Source organism: Salvelinus fontinalis, chromosome 4, assembly GCF_029448725.1.
Source record: "Salvelinus fontinalis isolate EN_2023a chromosome 4, ASM2944872v1, whole genome shotgun sequence".
Taxonomy (NCBI): Eukaryota; Metazoa; Chordata; class Actinopteri; order Salmoniformes; family Salmonidae; genus Salvelinus; species Salvelinus fontinalis.
In genome coordinates this window covers 20,999,543-21,017,770 of record NC_074668.1, presented here as the reverse complement: position 1 = coordinate 21,017,770, position 18,228 = coordinate 20,999,543, and the positions used below count along the sequence as shown (strand labels likewise).

Here is an 18,228-nt window from a genome sequence, read left to right as displayed (position 1 = left end):
ATTGACACATTTTTATGAATTGAGAGACGACCTTAACGTTTTCTTTACTCATCATCATTTTCACTTGTCTGAACGCTTGCATAATGATGAGTTTCTTACACGACTGGCCTATCTGGGCGATGTTTTTTCTCTCCTGAATGATCTGAATCTAGGATTACAGGGACTCTCCACAACTATATTCAATGTGCGGAACAAAATTGAGGCTATGATTAAGAAGTTGGAGCTCTTTTCTGTCTGCATTAACAAGGACAACACACAGGTCTTTCCATCATTGTATGATTTTTTGTGTGCAAATGAGCTCAAGCTTATGGACAATGTCAAATGTTATATAGTGAAGCACCTGAGTGAGTTGGGTGCGCAATTATGCAGGTACTTTCCTGAAACGGATGACACAAACAACTGGATTCATTATCCCTTTCTTGCTCTGCCTCCAGTCCACTTACTGATATCTGAACAAGAGAGCCTCATCGAAATTGCAACAAGCTGTTCTGTGAAAATTGAATTTAATCAGAAGCTACTGCCAGATTTCTGGATTGGGCTGCGCTCAGAGTATCCTGCCTTGGCTAATCGAGCTGTTAAGACACTGATGCCCTTTGTACCACGTACCTAGGTGAGAGTGGATTCTCGGCAAATGATTTAAGACTGAGACTCTCTCCAATACAACCCAACATTGCAGAATTATGTGCATCCTTTCAAGCACACCCTTCTCATTAACCTGTGGTGAGTTATTCACAATGTTTGATTAACAAATAAGGTTTTATATGTAAGATGGTTAATTAAAGAGCAAAATGTGTGATTATTGTTATTATATTATTATTTGTGCCCTGGTCCTATAAGAGCTCTTTGTCACTTCCCACGAGCCGGGTAGTGACAAAAACTCACACTCATTCTCATGTTTAATAAATGTATCGTATGGTGTGTGTGTGGCAGGCTTACAATGATGGCAAAAATAACATTTGAGAGTGCGCTGACCCTGGTGCTAGAGGTGGTACACAGCTGGAGGTTGAACGTTTGAAGAGGAAAGGGACTATAACATTTTGGGAACCACTGGTGTACTAGATCAGTTGCAGTGGTATGAAGGGATAGGTCCATTCTATGAATTATATTTCTTTAATTAAACGGACGCCCACCTTGTAATCAAGAGCATGTGTCTCAACCAATGGGGGCACATAAAAAAACTTAGATTATGTAAAATAGCGTCTAAACTACAACATTTGCGAATATTTCAAGTATACACGTTTATAAATAATTGACGTAAAAGGTGAAACATTACAATGTTTATTAATAAACGTGTTAATGATATCAAACTGAAACGTTTATCTTTTCCAGTGATGAAGACGTGGATGTCTAAATCTAGCGTGAGGTATGCAAAATGGGTCAACTTTGAGCACCTTAATCTAATTCAAATCCAAAAAGCCACTTTCTGACCACTTCTGGGAAGTTTTGTTTTAAATAAAAGGGATGCTGTCAAAAAGTGATTGAATTCAAATGGATTTAACCATTGAAAAATAATGTATGATATTTTGTTTACAGTACACAGGACACATGCATAACATTTAAATACGTATTTAACAGAGATATGTGAGATACATTTTATGTGAGATATATTTATGTTTAATTTTTATTTAACACGAGACGCTATATAAAAAAAGAGCTGTTTCCTGTTAGTGACGTCACGGCGGATCAACTTGGACAGGGAAGAAAACGCCACTACTGCGTAGTGCGCACAGGTGACTGAGCCTTCGGTGTCACCTTCTCGTGGTGGAAAACATGGGAAAACTCCAAGAATTCGACATAACTTTTAAAGACAATAAAGTTGTTTATAGTCCTGGAGAGTCACTTTCAGGCACTCTGAAAATCACAACCACCGAAGCTCTGCTATGTAAAGGTAGGGTTCTGGAAAACGTCACCATTTAACAATCATTGCTAACTTTCTTTCACCTGTCGTGAATTTGTCATCTCCTCGGACAAGGAAGTAGCGTTAGTGTTTCACTGAAGCAAACAATGGTTATGCAATTGTGATTTGTGACACTTTTTATTTACAGTAGCCTACATTGCATTTTTGTTGTATTTTTATTATTCTCAGGTGATGAACGTGTACAACTAACTTAATTTGTAAAGGGTTCAGGTAGACTGAATTGTATCATGTTCTTGGGGGGGGGGGGGGGGGGGGGGGGGGGGTTTACTCGAACAGACACTTTCTTTAGATGTGTTTGAAGGAGAAAAAAACAAGGCGATCAGTCTCATTTGTGTTGTCAGAGAGGAAAATTTGGACTCATTTTTGGGGTCTGTTGACTAACTTAAGGAAGGATCTCAAAGGGCTTTCCCTGTCCCAAGTATCAAATAGCCGTTGACAGCTGGTGGTCACCCTCATCCTTATCACCTGTTATAGTAGAACAAAATAATTTCATTTATTCATCAAAATTGCACTGGGGGTGATCAAACATGTTTTGAGGTAGTCCCATATATATCTATTTTTTCCAATGCTGTTTAGACAGTAGGTGGAGTTAAAGAACAACCCCCCCAAAAATATGTTCATGGTAAAACACATATTTGAAGATACATTTTCTCTGAACCTTATTGAACATGAGAACTAAATTGCCCTCTTAAAACACAGATGTTTGTGTCATGGGTGTTTCGGCTCAATGTCTTGTGTTAAAGCTCCGGTTTGTTTACATTCCAGGTCAGGAAAAACAGATCAGGCTGTAGCAGCTTGAGTCATGCATTTAGATACGGAAGGAATACAGTGTCACTGGCTGCTCTGTTGTTAACTGATGTCTTAAGAACTTCATAACCTTCCCAAGTTACCGCAGTATTGGTTATCTGACCTGTTGTGAGGACTTCACATTTGATTTTCACAACAGGTGGTCCTCAACAATATCACATTTTTAGACTCTGTAAAGTGGATCTTTGTATTTATTATGGATCCCCATTGGCAGCAGCTACTCTTCATGGGGTCCAGCAAAATTTAAGGCAGTTTATACAATTTTAAAACATTACAATACTACATTCACAGATTTCACAACACACTGTGTGCCCTCAGGCCCCTACTCCACCACTACCACATATCTACAATACTAAATCCATGTGTATGTATTAGAGGTCGACCGATTATGATTTGTCAATACCGATTTATTGGAGGACCAAAAAAAGCCGATACCAATTAATCGGCCGATTAAAAAAAAAAAAAAAAAAAAAAAAAAAAGTTTTATTTTTTATTTTTTTATTTCTTTATTATAATTATTTAAAAACAATGTAATGACAATTACAACAATACTGAATGAACACTTAAATTAAACTTAATATAATACATCAATCAAATAAATAATGAAAGTGTTCAATTTGGTTTAAATAATGCAAAAACTAAGTGGTGGGGAAGAAAGTAAAAGTGCAATATGTGCCATGTAATAATGCTAACAGTGAAATACGAAACCGTTCCGTATTTTATCTAACCGTTGGCATCCATAAGTCTAAATATTCCTGTTACATTGCACAACCTTCAATGTTATGTCATAATTACGTAAAATTCTGTCAAATTAGTTCGCAACGAGCCAGGCGGCCCAAACTGTTGCATATACCCTGACTGCGTGCAATGAACGCAAGAGAAGTGACACAATTTCCCTAGTTTAATATTGCCTTCTAACATTCATTTATTTTGACTAAATATGCAGGTTTAAAAATATATAGTTCTGTGTATTGATTTTAAGAAAGGCGTTGATGATTATGGTTAGGTACACATTGGTTCAACGACAGCGCTTTTTTCGCGAATGCGCTTGTTAAATCACCCGTTTGGCGAAGTAGGCTATGATTCAATGATAAATTAACAGGCACCACATCGATTATATGCAATGCAGGACAAGCTAGATAAACTAGTAATATCATCAACCATGTGTAGTTAACTAGTGATTATGTTAAGATTGATTGTTTTTTATAAGATACGTTTAATGCTAGCTAGCACCTTCCATGGCTCCTTGCTGCACTCGCATAACAGGTAGTCAGCCTGCCACGCAGTCTCCTCGTGAAGTGCAATGTAATCGGCCATGATCGGTGTCCAAAAATGCCAATTACCGATTGTTATGAACTTGAAATCGTCCCTAATTAATTGGCCATTCCGATGAATCGGTCGACCTCTAGTATGTATAGTGCTTATGTAATTGTGTGTGTATGCATGTCTGTTCCAATGTTTGTGTTGCTTCACAGTCCCTGCTATTCCATAAGGTGTTTTTTATTTTTTTATATCTGTTTTTTAAATCAAATTTTACTGCATGCGTCAGTTACTTGATGTGGAATAGAGTTCCATGTAGTCATGGCTCTATGTAGTACTGTGTGCCTCCCGTGGTCTGTTCTGTTCTGGACTTGGACTGTGAAGAGGCCACTTGTAGCATGTCTTGTGGGGTATACATTGGTGTCTGAGCTGTGTGCCAGTAGTTTAAACAGACAGCTCGGTGCATTCAACATGTCAATACCTCTCATAAATAGAAGTAGTGATGAAGTCAATCTCTCCTCCACGTTCAGCCAGGAGAGATTGACATGCATATTATTAATATTAGCTCTCTGTGTACACCCAAGGGCCAGCCATGCTCCCTGTTCTGAGCCAATTGCAATTTTTCTAAGTTTTTTTGTGGCACCTGACCACACGACTGAACAGTAGTCAGTGTGACAACTAGGGTCTGTAGGACCTGCCTTCTTGATAGTGTTGTTAAGAAAGCAGGGCATTGATTTATTATAGACAGACTTCTCCCCATCTCAGCTACTACTGCATCAATGTTTTGACCATGACAGTTTCCAATCTAGTGTTATTCCAAACAGTTTAGTAATCTCAATTTGCTCAATTTCCACATTATTTAGTTGAGGTTTAGGGTTTAGTGAGTGTGTTCTTCCAAATACAATGCTTTTAGTTTTTGAAATATTTAGGGCTAACTTATTCCTTGCCACCCACTCTGAAACTGACTGCAGCTTTTTTTTTGAGTGTTGCAGTCATTTCAGTCGCTGTAGTAACTGACGTGTATAGTGTTTAGTCATCCGCAAAAATAGAAACTCTGGCTTTACACAGTCAGTGGCATGTCGTTAGTAAAAATTGAAAAAAGCAAGGGGCCTGAACAGCTACCCTGTGCAATTCCTGATTCTAACTGGATTATGTTGGAGAGGCTTCCATTAAAGAACACCCTCTGTGTTCTGTTAGACAAGTAACTCGTTATCCACATTATAGCAGGGGGTGTAAAGCCATAACACAAGTTTTTCCAGCAGCAGACTATGATGAGTAATGTGAAAAGCTACACTGAAGTTTAACAAGACAGCCCCCACAATCATCAACATGCTCTTAACAAGTTTAATTGTTTTAATGTTATACGATTGTCGTTATGGGAATTTAAGTTTAATTTGAACTTGTATAATTTAGCCTGAATATTTAGCTGAATGTCAGAGTACTGAACTTTATACTTCCACAGGGTATTTTTTATTTGTTTTTACTTGGCTGTCCTTCTCCAGGACTGTCAGTGTTATTGGGCTCCATCCAGAATTAAGATTGATTGAACTATTAATTAATGTGGGTCATAACCCCAATACTGTCCCAGAGCTGTTTCAAATCCCCTCTAGGACTCCCATTTAGCACCCTTTAATTGATGTGCTCATTTTATTTGTTTATTTAACCTTTATTTAACTAGGCAAGTAGGTTAAGAAAAAAATTATTATTTACAATGACAGCCTAGGAACAGTGGGTTAACTGCCTTGTTCAGGGGCAGAATGACAGACTTTTACCTTGTCAGCTTAGGGATTCGATCTAGCAACCTTTCGGTTACTGACCCAACGCTCTAACCACTAGGCTACCTGCCACGCTATTGGCTTGTGTGACTTTGGTGTGTTTTGAGTATCACTGCAAGGTATGTGACTCGCATAAGAAAACAAACTGTTCAAGTGTGTTGCTTTGCGTCACGCCAGAAACTGTTTTGTCTGTTTGACTTGTCTGTTAGTATCCCACATTATTTGAGCTTGGTTTTTAAGAATATGTTCTGTGTGACATGTTACGTGTTTGCAGGAAAATTTCCCTCAATGTAAACTCTCCTCAAAAGGCCTGTGAATAATTGATTGCTGTGGTCTGCATCTGCCAAACAAATGGCAGATTCAAACAATCTAGGGACCTTAAGTTATCTTATTTTCTTGTGAAGTTAATAGTTCTGTGTATTATCCCTGCAGATATCAAAGTGAATTGCCAAGGCTGCTGTGGTGTCACCAGCAAGATTAATGACACATCCTGGATGGTGGAGGAGCAGTACTTCAGCAGCACGCTCTCTGTGGCAGATAAAGGTGCTGTCAACATTACCTGCTCACCTTTACAGTTATAGGCCACATTCACCTCCCTTTCCCACTTCTTACTGACACTTCAGTTATGGTGTAACTGTTTCCTTTGAAATGACACGTACACACCTTCCAGTCAGTCGTTGTTTTTGTAAAGATTTTCTTTTATCACCTACATATGCAAGAAGGATGAGGTAAACAAACATTTAATCCCTATTCTGAGAGCTTTCCCTTCTACCCTGAAAGTTGAATGTGATTCATAGAACAAGAACAGCAGACATTGTTAATGGACAGAATGTTTTCCAGCCAGCTGATCTGGTGCTTATCTTTCTTCCTGTCTCCCAGGAACCCTGAAACAGGGAGATCACAGTTTTCCATTCAAGTTTCTCATTCCAGGTAAGGCTGCTGAGTGATGGAGCTTTGCAGATCTGTGCACCACATTCTTTAAAATATATGGGTTTTCCTCACATTTTATAATCAGACATGCCCTGGCATGCGAGTAGATACTTTAGTTTTGACATGGCTCATTCATTATCAGCAGAAGTAATATTAGAAATGTAGTACATTTCCTGAATTTCTACATTAATGATTGAGGATGTGGATTACCATGGGGACCGTTGACATGTGTCTAGAATGGAAATGGCGCTACAAATGACTGCACATTGGCAGAGTAATTGATGTGAGCCTCTAAAATAACTTACTCGTGGCCATGAGTTTGAGGTTGAGGTAACAATTTATGTTAAGGTAGCGGAAGACACATTTCAGTTGAATGCATTCAGTTGTACAACTGACTAGGTATCTCCCTTTCCCTTATAGAAGGGCTATAAGTAGTTCATAAATGTTTCATTATTAGCGCATACATACATGCAGTACCAGTCAAACGTTTGGACACACCTACTCATTCAAGGGTTTTTCTTTTGACTATTTTCTACATTGTAGAATAATAGTGAAGACATCAACTATGAAATAACGCATATGGATTCATGTAGTAACCAAAAAAGTGCTAAACAAATCAAAATATATATTTTAGTTTCTTCAAATTAGCCACTTTTTGCCTTGACAGCTTTACACACTCTTGGCATTCTATCAACCAGCTTCACCTGGAATGCTTTTCCAACAGTCTGGAAGGAGTTCCCACGTATGCTGAGCTCTTGTTGGCTGCTTTTCCTTCACTCTTCCTTCAATCAACTCATTCCAAACATCTCAATTGGGTTGAGTGATTGGGTGATTGTGGAGGCCAGGTCATCTGATGCAGCGCTCCTTCACTCTCCTTGGTCAAATAGCCCTTACACAGCCTGGAAGTGTGTTGGTTTATTGTCCTGTTGAAAAACAAATGATAGTCCCACTAAACACACCAGATGGGATGACATATCGTTGTAGAATGCTATGGTAGCCATGCTGGTTAAGTGTGCCTTGAATTCTAAATAAATCACTGACAGTGTCACCAGCAAAGCACCCCCACACCATCACACCACCATGCTTCACAGTGGAAACCACACATGTGGAGCTCATCTGTTCACCTACTCTGTCTCACAAAGACACGGCGGTTGAAACCAAAAATCACATTTGGACTCATCAGACCAAAGGACAGATTTCCACCGATCTAATGTCCATTGCTCGTGTTTCTTGGCCCAAGCAAGTCTCGTCTTATTGGTGTCCTTTAGTAGTGGTTTCTTTGCAGCAATTTGAACATGGAGGCCTGATCCATGCAGTCCCCTCTGAACAGTTGATGTGTCTGTTACTTGAACTCTGAAGCATTTATGTGGGCTGGTAACTCTAATGAACTTATCCTCTGCAGCAGAGATAACTCTGGGTCTTCCTTTCCTGTGGCGATCCTCATGGGAGCCAGTTTCATCACAGTGCTTGATGTTTGTTGCTACTGCACTTGAAGAAATGTTGAAGTTCTTAATTTTCTGTATTGACTGACCTTCATGTGTTAAAGTAATGATGGACTGTTGTTTCTCTTTGCTTATTTGAGCTGTTCTTGCCATAATATGGACTTGGTCTTTTACCAAATAGGGCTATCTTCTATATACCACCCCTACCTTGTCACAAAACAACTGATTGGCTCAAACACATAATGTACTTTAACAAGGAACACCTGTTAATTGAAATGCATTCCTCATGAAGCTGGTTGAGAGAATGCCAAGAGTGTGCAAAGCTGTCATCAAGGCAAAGGGTTGCTACTTTGAAGAATCTCAAATATATTTATATTTGTTTAACAATTTTTGGGTGGTTACTGCATGATTCCATATGTTTATTTAATAGTTTTGACGTCTTCACTATTATTCTACAATGTAGAATATAATAAAAATGAAGAAAAACCCTTGATTGAGTAGGTGTGTCCAAACTTTTGACTGATTGTATGTCTGTATTAAAAATCTGTAATGAATCATTTTAATGCGTTTGTTGAGATTGTGCCCTTGTCCATTAGCTCATTAGCCTCCTTTTCCACTTGTTGACTAGTATGGTAGGGACTGAGAGCATGGATACGCCGAGATGTGTTAGCTGAACTGCTTAGTTCCCAATTTCACCTGCTGTATCAAGCCACCTGTTATCTTTGTTATACTATCCTCTGTACTTGTATGACCGTGGCTTCCTCGCTTATGTTTTGTCTCATGGTCATTCATACTAACAATCTGTTATGGCCTACTTCTCTTTTTTGTTTCAAAGTATGACTCTTGATTATTGGACTGTTACACTTTGCATGCTAAGGAAATTAGTCCGATAGATCATTATATGAACTATATCACATTCTGCCTTATCTATGCAATAGCTTGCAGGGAGAGGAGCCCTATGATAACATCATAAACCCTCTGCTCATTACTTATTGTTAAGATCTGTCAGACTGACCGACAGACTGCCTGTCCAGTTGAGAAGGTATTCACTTTCCTTCTGACAAAGTTATCTTTCATAACAATGTAGGTGATCCATACCACAGAAACCCAAACCAACCTAACCGGTCCTCAACTGTCCGTTCTGATTTAAAATCTGTAATTTGAAACTTGCATCTGCTGTTCAATGTACACCGTCTTTCAATGGTCAAACAAATAGATACAGACCATTTGTGTTGCCACTATTTTTGACAATATTCTTGCCACCGTGAAAAGACATCCTGTGCTAAATAACTACTCCTTCCATTCCCATATAGCCTCTGTTCCCACATCCTTTGAAGGAAACTATGGAAAAGTTATGTACAGAGCGAGGGCTTTCATTGACACTCCTCGCTTCTCTAAGGACTATAAGGTGGAGAAGCCTTTCTACCTGCTGAATCTCCTCAACCTCAATGATGTACCTGACATCCATGTGAGAGCTTCCCTGGCTGATTTGATACCTTTTCACTTTATCAGAGATATCCAAACCTCAGACACTGGACATTGGTGAATCTGGTCTTAACTTTATATTTCCCACCTGTTTCCAGGGACGTAGTTCATCTTCCATTACTAAGAAGTTCACCTACCTGCTGGGGGTAAAGACAGGAACTGTGGTGCTGAAGGCCCATAGTGACATGAAGGGCTACACACCTGGTCAGGTCATCCAACTGACCACAGAGATCCACAACCAGTCTGGGAAAACCACAGGGACTGTGGTAGCCTGTCTCATTCAGGTATAGAGTACTGACCTAGTCTTCAGTGCTTGAAATAAAGCAAGGCGAAGGGAAGTGTTTCAACAAAGTGTGGTTGTGTTAATGGCGCTATAAAGCTGCAATGGGGTAATTCTTGTCTCAATGTGTAGGTGGGATATATATAAAGGGTTTGCTTTATTTTAGTCACTCAAACATTATCTACCCTATTTCTGTGTGCTCATCTCCAACAGAAAGTAACTTACCAGACAAAGAAGCCTACCATTGACTTGAGGACTTTAGTGCAGGTGGAGGGTGCTGGGGTGAAGGCTGGCAAACAGGCTGAGTGGAAGGAGCAGATTATTGTACCTCCTCTGCCTCAGTCATCTCTGGCTGACTGTGGTCTAATAAACATGGAATACTTTATTGAAGTAAGCAACTTTTCTCTTCCTGATAACGTTCCTCTTCAGTGAAACCTTTTGGTCTACAGTTTAGCACCCATGTTTTGATAATACCTTTTCTTTACTCCCTGGTACTTTAGATCTCTCTGAAATCTCCTGAGGCTTCGTTTTTGTTGCCCATCCACATTGGAAACATCTCAGTGGATACCACGTCAGCACGACCCTCCAGACCCCCTCCTCCAACCACCGATCCTTCTCGCTCCTCCGCAAACCCTACCAAGCTAGAAAACAGCAGACGCTCTGAGCCGTCCTCCCAAGACCAAGAAACTCCACCTACCCCTCGCCCTTCCCCCCACCCAGCCCCAAAACCTGTTCCAAGAATCAGAGTCTCCACTTCCTTCCCTGCCTCCCCCAGTGCCCCTCCAGCTGAGATTGACTATCTGGTCATGGACGCCAGGGGGCAGGCGACCGAGGCCCTCCCAACTGAGAGCCACTCCCAGCTTGGTCTCTTGAGCTCTCAGGCCACCGTCTCCCCCAGTGCCTTCAGCTATGCCCCAGGCCTCACCTTCTCCCAGAACCAGCCCCAGAGTGATGCCACAAACCCAACGGGACCTTTGTTCTGTGTGTCCACAGGGGCCACCATCCCATTCTTCTCTGAGGGCAGTACCAACCCCAAGCCTACCCTCTACCCACTCCTGCCTCCAGAGTACAGCACCTCAACACTCCCACAAGGTCAGTCTTAACTCCTGTAGTGACTGGCGGTGCTAATGCTATTTACTTTTTACTCAAAGTTATCTTATTGCACAGTTTGATATTAGTATTTGGGTAAGGTGTTTTCTAGTATTGTCATCTCAATGTATTTGTTGTGGCTGGTTTGAGATTCTTGGCTAATATCCATTATGAAAGAGTCTAATTGCCACACCTTAGACAGTTATGCCTTTGCTTTGTAAGTTGTGCTGTGACCTCATGTAGTTAGGTGGGTCTTGTGTAATAATGTCTCTGTCTGCTAACTAATATCCGCTGTCCTCTGTTACAGAGGCTCCTCCCAGCTATGTCGAGAGCTGTAGCAGCAACACATAAAACAATGTCATGACACAGGAGAGACTGCTTGCAACACTGAACATGACAACCAACCTCCCTTCTATTCGATCATGCTGCCAGATAGACCTCTTAAGTACGTCACCCCAGGTTAAGCAACACCTTTTTTATGACTACTGATTGCTTTCACACATTTTCTGCGCTTTCAGGACAGTAATGGTATTACATAAACAAATTTTATAGCTGGAGACATGTTTTCAAAGATAAGTCAGGGTAGAATTAGTTAAGAATATGTTGAAATGGCATCTTTTTTTAACTAGGCAAGTCAGTTAAGAACAAATTCTTATTTACAATGACGGCCTACACCGGCTATACCCGGACGAAGCTGGGCCAATTGTGTGCCGCCCTATGGGACTCCCAATCACGGCCAGTTGTGATGCAGCCTGGAATCGAACAACGATGTCTAGTGAGGTTCTAGCACGGAGATGCAGTGCTTTAGACTGCTGTGCCACTCGGGAGCCAAAACCCCTATGATTGAAACGAAGTGAATATCCATGAAGCACACTAGCAACTGCCCAGGCTATGTTTTATGTAAGCTCTATGTTTATTTATTGTTTTCACTTAACTGTTCATAGACAATTCACTATGTTCTATATCCAAATAATATTTTATGCATAGGAAATACAGTGCCTTGATACTCTACAATGCACAACCTAATAAAATTGTGTGGTATGTTAAGCCATTTTTGTTTTGCTTTGTTTACTATTCCAGGGTAATTGTACATCTCTCTAGTTTTAGGCCCATTTATCAGTTGTAAACATGAAGGGTCTTGCACTCCAATATAGAAGATGTCTGCTCGACAGCGATTCTTGCAAGTCGGGACAATTCTTGTCCGACAGGGAAACTTTATTTTTATAGTTGCACTTTTTAAAGCTAAATCATATTTAGTGGAATTGTATAAGGTAAAGCTGTATGCCTGGAAATGCTCTTGTCTGAAGCAGAGCATCCAAATTTCAAACTGTCCAGAAAAGTGTTTAAAATTCTAAAATCTCTCTCTTCCTGATAAATAGGAATTTTAATTCCAATGTTCTTTAAATTAGGTTTTTGAGTCAAAGCAACCGAGGAAAAACTAAATTGCTACTTTGTATACCACTTAAATGAAGAAAAAACTATTTGTCAACTCCGTCTTGATTTTAAAATAAATATTTATTTAACTGACTTGCCTGGTTATGAAAAAATTCTTATTTACAATAATGGCCTAGGAACAGTGGGTGAACTGCCTTGTTCAGGGGCAGAACAACAGATTTTTACATTGTCAGCTTGGGGATTCGATCTAGCAACCTTTCGGTTATTAGTCCAAAGCTCTAACCATGCGGCTACCTGCTTCCCCAAGGGCGTTAACTCTGTCAGAGTGCTGAAAGATCTGATGGACTGGTTGGTTTTGGGGGGATTTTCAAATGAATAATTGTTGACATTTTACAAACGTTTATTGAATTTTTAGAAGCAACAGTATGTCTGTTTTGAGTATTTGTCAACTCTGTTAGTGGCTTGTCAACTCCATCACTGATGGATTAAGCTTTTAAGATTAGATTATTTTAGTCAATATTCAGGAAAAATATTTTGATGCTCCCGCCTGCTGTGTACTGAAGTCTTAGCTAGCTAGCACAAGGTGTCCATCGCTCCTGCCTGCCAAACGCCTGCTGTCGTTAACAGAACCTGATGTCATTTATAGAGCTGTGGGAAAGCAGTACTGTGTGGTCTGCATTGATATATATATATATATATATATATATATATATATATATATATATATATATATATATATATATATATATATATATATATATATATATATATATATATATATATATATATATGTGTGTGTGTGCCCAGTATAAATGGCTGCCCAGTGGCTTCAAAGTCTCTCATTGGCCAACACATAGCATCAGCAATCCAGGGTGCATACACATCTAAACTCAGCAAAAAAAGAAACGTCTCTTTTTCAGGACCCTGTCTTTCAAAGATAATTCTTAAAAATACAAATAACTTCACAGATATTAATTGTAAAGGGTTTAAATACTGTTTCCCAACAATTCATGAACATGCACCTGTGGAACGGTCGTTAAGACACTAACAGCTTACAGACGGTAGGCAATTAAGGTCACAGTTATGAGAACTTAGGACACTAAAGAAGCCTTTCTACTGACTCTGAAATATGCCCAGGGTCCCGGCTCATGTGTGTGAATGTGCCTTAGGCATGCGGCAAGGAGGCATGAGGACTGCAGATGTGGTCAGGGCAATAAATTGCAATGTCCGTATAGTGAGACGCCTAAGACGGCGCTACGGGACGGACAGTTGATCGTCCTCGCAGTGGCAGACCACATGTAACAACACCTGCGAGACGGGTACAGGATGGCAACAACTGCCCGAGTTACACCAGGAACGCACAATCCCTCCATCAGTGTTCAGACTGTCCGCAATAGGCTGAGAGAGGCTGGACTGAGGGCTTGTAGGCCTGTTGTATGGCAGGTCCTCACCAGACATCACCGGCAACAACGATGCCTATGGGCACAAATCCACCATCACTGGACTAGACAGGACTGGCAAAAAGTGTATGTCACTGAAGAGTTGCGGTTTTGTCTCACCGGGGGGATAGTCACATTAGCGTTTATCATCGAAGGAATGAGCGTTACACCGAGGCCTGTACTCTGGCATGGGATCGATTTGGAGGTGGAGGGTCCGTCATGGTCTGGGACGATGTGTCACAGCATCATCAGACTGAGCTTGTTGTCATTGTAAGCAATCTCAACGCTGTGCGTTACAGGGAAGACATCCTCCTTCCTCATGTGGTACCCTTCCTGCAGGCTCATCCTGACATGACCCTCCAGCATGACAATGCCACCAGCCTAACTGTTCGTTCTGTGCGTGATTTCCTGCAAGACAGGAATGTCCGTGTTCTGCCATGGCCAGCGACGAGCCTGGATGTCAAATCTGGTGCAGTCCATGAGGAAGAGATGTACTGCAGGACTTAATGCAGCTGGTGGCTACACCAGATACTGACTGTTTCTTTTGATTTTGACCCCCCCCCCTCCTTTTTGTTCAGGGACACATTATTCAATTTCCATTAGTCACATGTCTGTGGAACTTGTTCAGTTTGTCTCAGTTGTTGAATCTTGTTATGTTCATACAAATATTTACACATGTTAAGTTTGCTGAAAATAAACGCAGTTGACAGAGAAAACGTTCTTTTTTTTGCTGTGTTTAGTACTTAATTTGTAAATCGGGAGGTGCCGGTGATGTGCTGAAAAGCTCCCTCCTGCTAGAATCCCCCCCTCGCGTGAACGCGCACGCACTCAATTCTTCATTGCTGTTACTTGCTTGCTAGTTGGGATTTCTGATCAAGTTAGGCTGCGTTTCACTTTATTTTTCATGTCGGTTTGATTGCGGTGGAGGCGCTAGTACTGTCTGCTGTTTTCGGTTTGGCTATTTGTTTCAAGTGTATTAGTCTATAAATAAATCTCTTTACCAAAATTCGTCATCTCTCCCATGTCTTATTTGACTAGTAGTTGTTCTCAAATGTTTATTGCTTGCCTACATGTTACTACTTCCTCTGTTTCAATATAAGACATACATTAATTTTTAATTTCAGTTGTCTATCCTGACGTGAAGTTTGTTCTATAGAAAGTATTTGACTCTGGAGTGTGCCACAGATAGTATTTGACTCTAGCCACAAAAATAAGGAAATTAGAAGGGGGGGAGGATTTCAGCAAGGCTGTTTTCTTGCCTGCTGAAATTCTGCCACCCCTTCTATCTTGGGACTGCAAGGCCTGGCACACTTCAGAATAATTTTGGTAGCTCATGTTGACCAGTAGTGTGTGCCACAGAAAGCAAAATTAGACTATGAAGAAACATAAACATTTATTTTAGAAACATTTTGTAATGTTTAATAAAATAATGATAATACACAATAACAAAAAAACATCACAAAGTTAAGTTTGTTAACAAACATTAAATTAGAAATACAAATTTCCATCTTTGCATAATAAGATATAAAATGACTAAATCAAATATAAAAAGACAAATAACAAACAAATATTGGAAAGCTGCAACAAAGCTCGACTGAACATTTTAGTCCACTTGTTATGGAGAGTTTCCCAGGTGATACCGTCAACTCAAGCCTAACCTAGTCCTGACAGGCAGCGCAGACACAATCCTCCAATGATGTGATGGTTTTCAAACAGGACTGGTGGAACCATCGTGGCAGCGGTCACAATCAATCTGAAATTTATGATGATTTTTTTAAAAATATATTTAAAACATCAAATACATTTTCATGAATTACTATTTATTTCATTATCAGACAAAGAGGATGATACTACCTCTAGAAATATTACTGCTAAAACAAATTCGTACTCCTAAAAATGTGCCTTTTTTTTAGAAGTGAACAAGCAATCACCCAGTTAGTGTCTTCCTCATTATTGTCCACCTCCCCACAGAAGTGGCACAGTTGGCTCAGGTCATCTAGCAAAACATAATGTCAAGTAGTCTATTCATCTTTACATGTGTTTTTCTGAGCAAACAGGGAACAAGGGAATAGTATAGGTTTCTTGTAACATAATTATTTAAATACATGTGTTTTAGTGGCCATCTAGTCAGAAGTTGGATCAAAGATAACCTTGAAAGATCCATATAAATGTTTTTTTTTCTACAATTATAATAAATTAGAAATGGAACATACCAGTGTTTAAGAGGATAGTGACTGCTATTTCTTCTCTCATGATGTTAACATCTTTGTCCGTATTTGAAAAGACAATTAGACTCCTCCAGAATATATTCAGCTAACTGGGTAAAACAATTGATGGCCATTTCATTTTCCCCAACAAAACTGTTACACTTAAGATTCTAATTCGCAAGTATACAACGACACAACTTTAATTTAATTTGACAGTTCTGTTTTGCCTTTTAGTCAGTATACTTTCAGTAGGTTAATTGTACATTACTTATACTTTCATACTTACTTTCAAGGCAAAGACCCCACAAGAAGTAACATCTTGTCGACATGGGTGAGGAAGGGTATCACATGCCCGTCTCTAGATATTACACCCCTTCTCTCTCAGGAATGATCTGAACATATATGTTAATAAAAGTACAGCATTTTGAAACACTTTATTGATTAAAATAGAAAGATTGATAACAGAGAGGAACCTGAGAATGCAGGGATTCCAGCAGGGTGTAAATTGAAGTAGTCAAATCGAGCTGACAAGGGCTGGAATGTAAATGACGTGATCATCTGGGATTATCTAACATCTGAGAATGGTCAGGCATTCCCTCGGATGAAGAGCATCTCTGTCTTGTGTGCTGTCATCCAGGTAGAAATGTCACCTGCAGATGTGATGTAGGAAAAGAGATGAGGGAAATTGAGTGTTTACGTATACTGTATGTACTATATTTTTGAAATGTTTAATTTCTATATTATCATTATTGTGTTTTGTGGTTGAGGGGTATATTATTGTAAAACAATATTTTGAAGTTGACCAAATATTTTGGTAGCCTGTATTTGAAATATTGCGAAAGGCCTGTTTTGTCTGCATGCTTTTTGTTCAAATACAGCTTTGCCGCTCGTTCCCGACTGCAGGCTATTAATTGTTATTGGGCTACAATCCACAGCTAGGCTATCCACTGGTACATAGTCAATGTATTGGGGCAACAGTTAGTCAAGGTAATATGTACATGTAGGTAGAGTTAAAGTGACTGCATGGATAATAAACAGAGTAGCAACAGTGTGAAAGAGACGGTGGCAGAAACATTATGTACAAATAAGTTACAAATAACACGAAAAAACACACACAATAGCACAATTGGTTAGCTGCCGTTTTATGGTCTCCTATCTCTTCCTGCGCCAATGCTGGAAAGAATACATAATTGGTCGTCACTTGTTGCCACAAACCTTAACCCTAACCACACTGCTAATCTTATTCCTAACCTTAAATTTAGACCACAAATATAATTTTTGTTTTCTTAAATGTTTGATGGCCAATTTTGACTTTGTGGCTATGGTAACTAGTGACAATTTAGTGCCGCCTGCTTCTTCTTCTTCTGTGGATGTCAACCGCCAGTAAACTATAAAGTTGCATTACCGCCACTTACTGTACCGGAGCGCCCCCGCATCCCTCATGTGTACTGGGGTAATACCTTAAAAATTGACCAATAGAAGTAAAAAGAAGGGCTCCTGCAGATGCAAGAATGCCCTTTATCAGAAAAGCAGGTTTTAGGGCCTTTAAGAGTGTGTCCCCCCCCCCATTCCCTCTTTTTTTAAATATATATTCTTATTTTATTGTAAAACAAATCACACAGGTGAAACAAGAACACTTTAAATGCATACACATAAAAACATAGAAATAAGCAGGGCAATTGGATTTACTCAGAAAAAATCTTATTGTGATTCAAGATGTCATTCTTTTTGTCATTAACTAGGGATGATGTTTTAACTAGATGATTGAATTTGATCTGAAATATTGGTAATTTTGGTATAGATTTCTGGAATTTTTGGTTTTGTATAAAGTATTTTTTATATATATATTTTTTTATTTTTTTCAATGGTCTTGCAATCATTTCAATAGTATCATATTACAATATGGATTTCCCTTCTTTTAGTTTTCGTATCCAGTAGTGGGCGGAAATACACTTTTTCAGAATGTAGTCTGCCCTAAAACCCCACCGAAGAAGATATTGTTCAATGTGGTTGTAAAGTGAAAGGTCTTTGCTGGAGCTATACCACAGGTTTAGTTATACAAATCTTTGGCTAAACTGCGTAAGATATCTATGGTACTGCTATGCCACACTCTGGCTGGCTGATGCGCTGCTGCTTCTGAAAAGTAGACACACATGTTGACTGAGCATGCTCCATCTGGGCTGTGCAGAAGGAACCAATAG

The 18,228-nt window shown here is 39.6% G+C and overlaps 1 protein-coding gene across 1 annotated transcript; it reads left to right on the top strand.

Annotated features, from left to right (window-relative positions):
- Positions 1-1,687: 1,687 nt before the first annotated feature.
- Positions 1,688-12,037, top strand: LOC129853316 (arrestin domain-containing protein 1-like). Its single transcript, XM_055919221.1, has 8 exons — positions 1,688-1,888; positions 6,193-6,303; positions 6,640-6,690; positions 9,446-9,600; positions 9,716-9,901; positions 10,111-10,287; positions 10,398-10,989; positions 11,294-12,037. Exons 1-8 carry the CDS (start codon positions 1,771-1,773, stop codon positions 11,335-11,337), a joined length of 1,434 nt encoding a protein of 477 aa, XP_055775196.1. The 5' UTR covers positions 1,688-1,770; the 3' UTR covers positions 11,338-12,037.
- Positions 12,038-18,228: the final 6,191 nt, after the last annotated feature.

What these genes read in the sequence shown, in the direction of transcription:
- LOC129853316 (XM_055919221.1), top strand. Translation starts at nt 1,771, where the DNA reads ATGGGAAAACTCCAAGAATTCGACATAACTTTTAAAGACAATAAAGTT. An exon ending in CGAAGCTCTGCTATGTAAAG is followed by an intron (nt 1,889 to 6,192) that starts GTAGGGTTCTGG and finishes TTATCCCTGCAG; the next exon opens with ATATCAAAGTGAATTGCCAA. An exon ending in GCTCTCTGTGGCAGATAAAG is followed by an intron (nt 6,304 to 6,639) that starts GTGCTGTCAACA and finishes CCTGTCTCCCAG; the next exon opens with GAACCCTGAAACAGGGAGAT.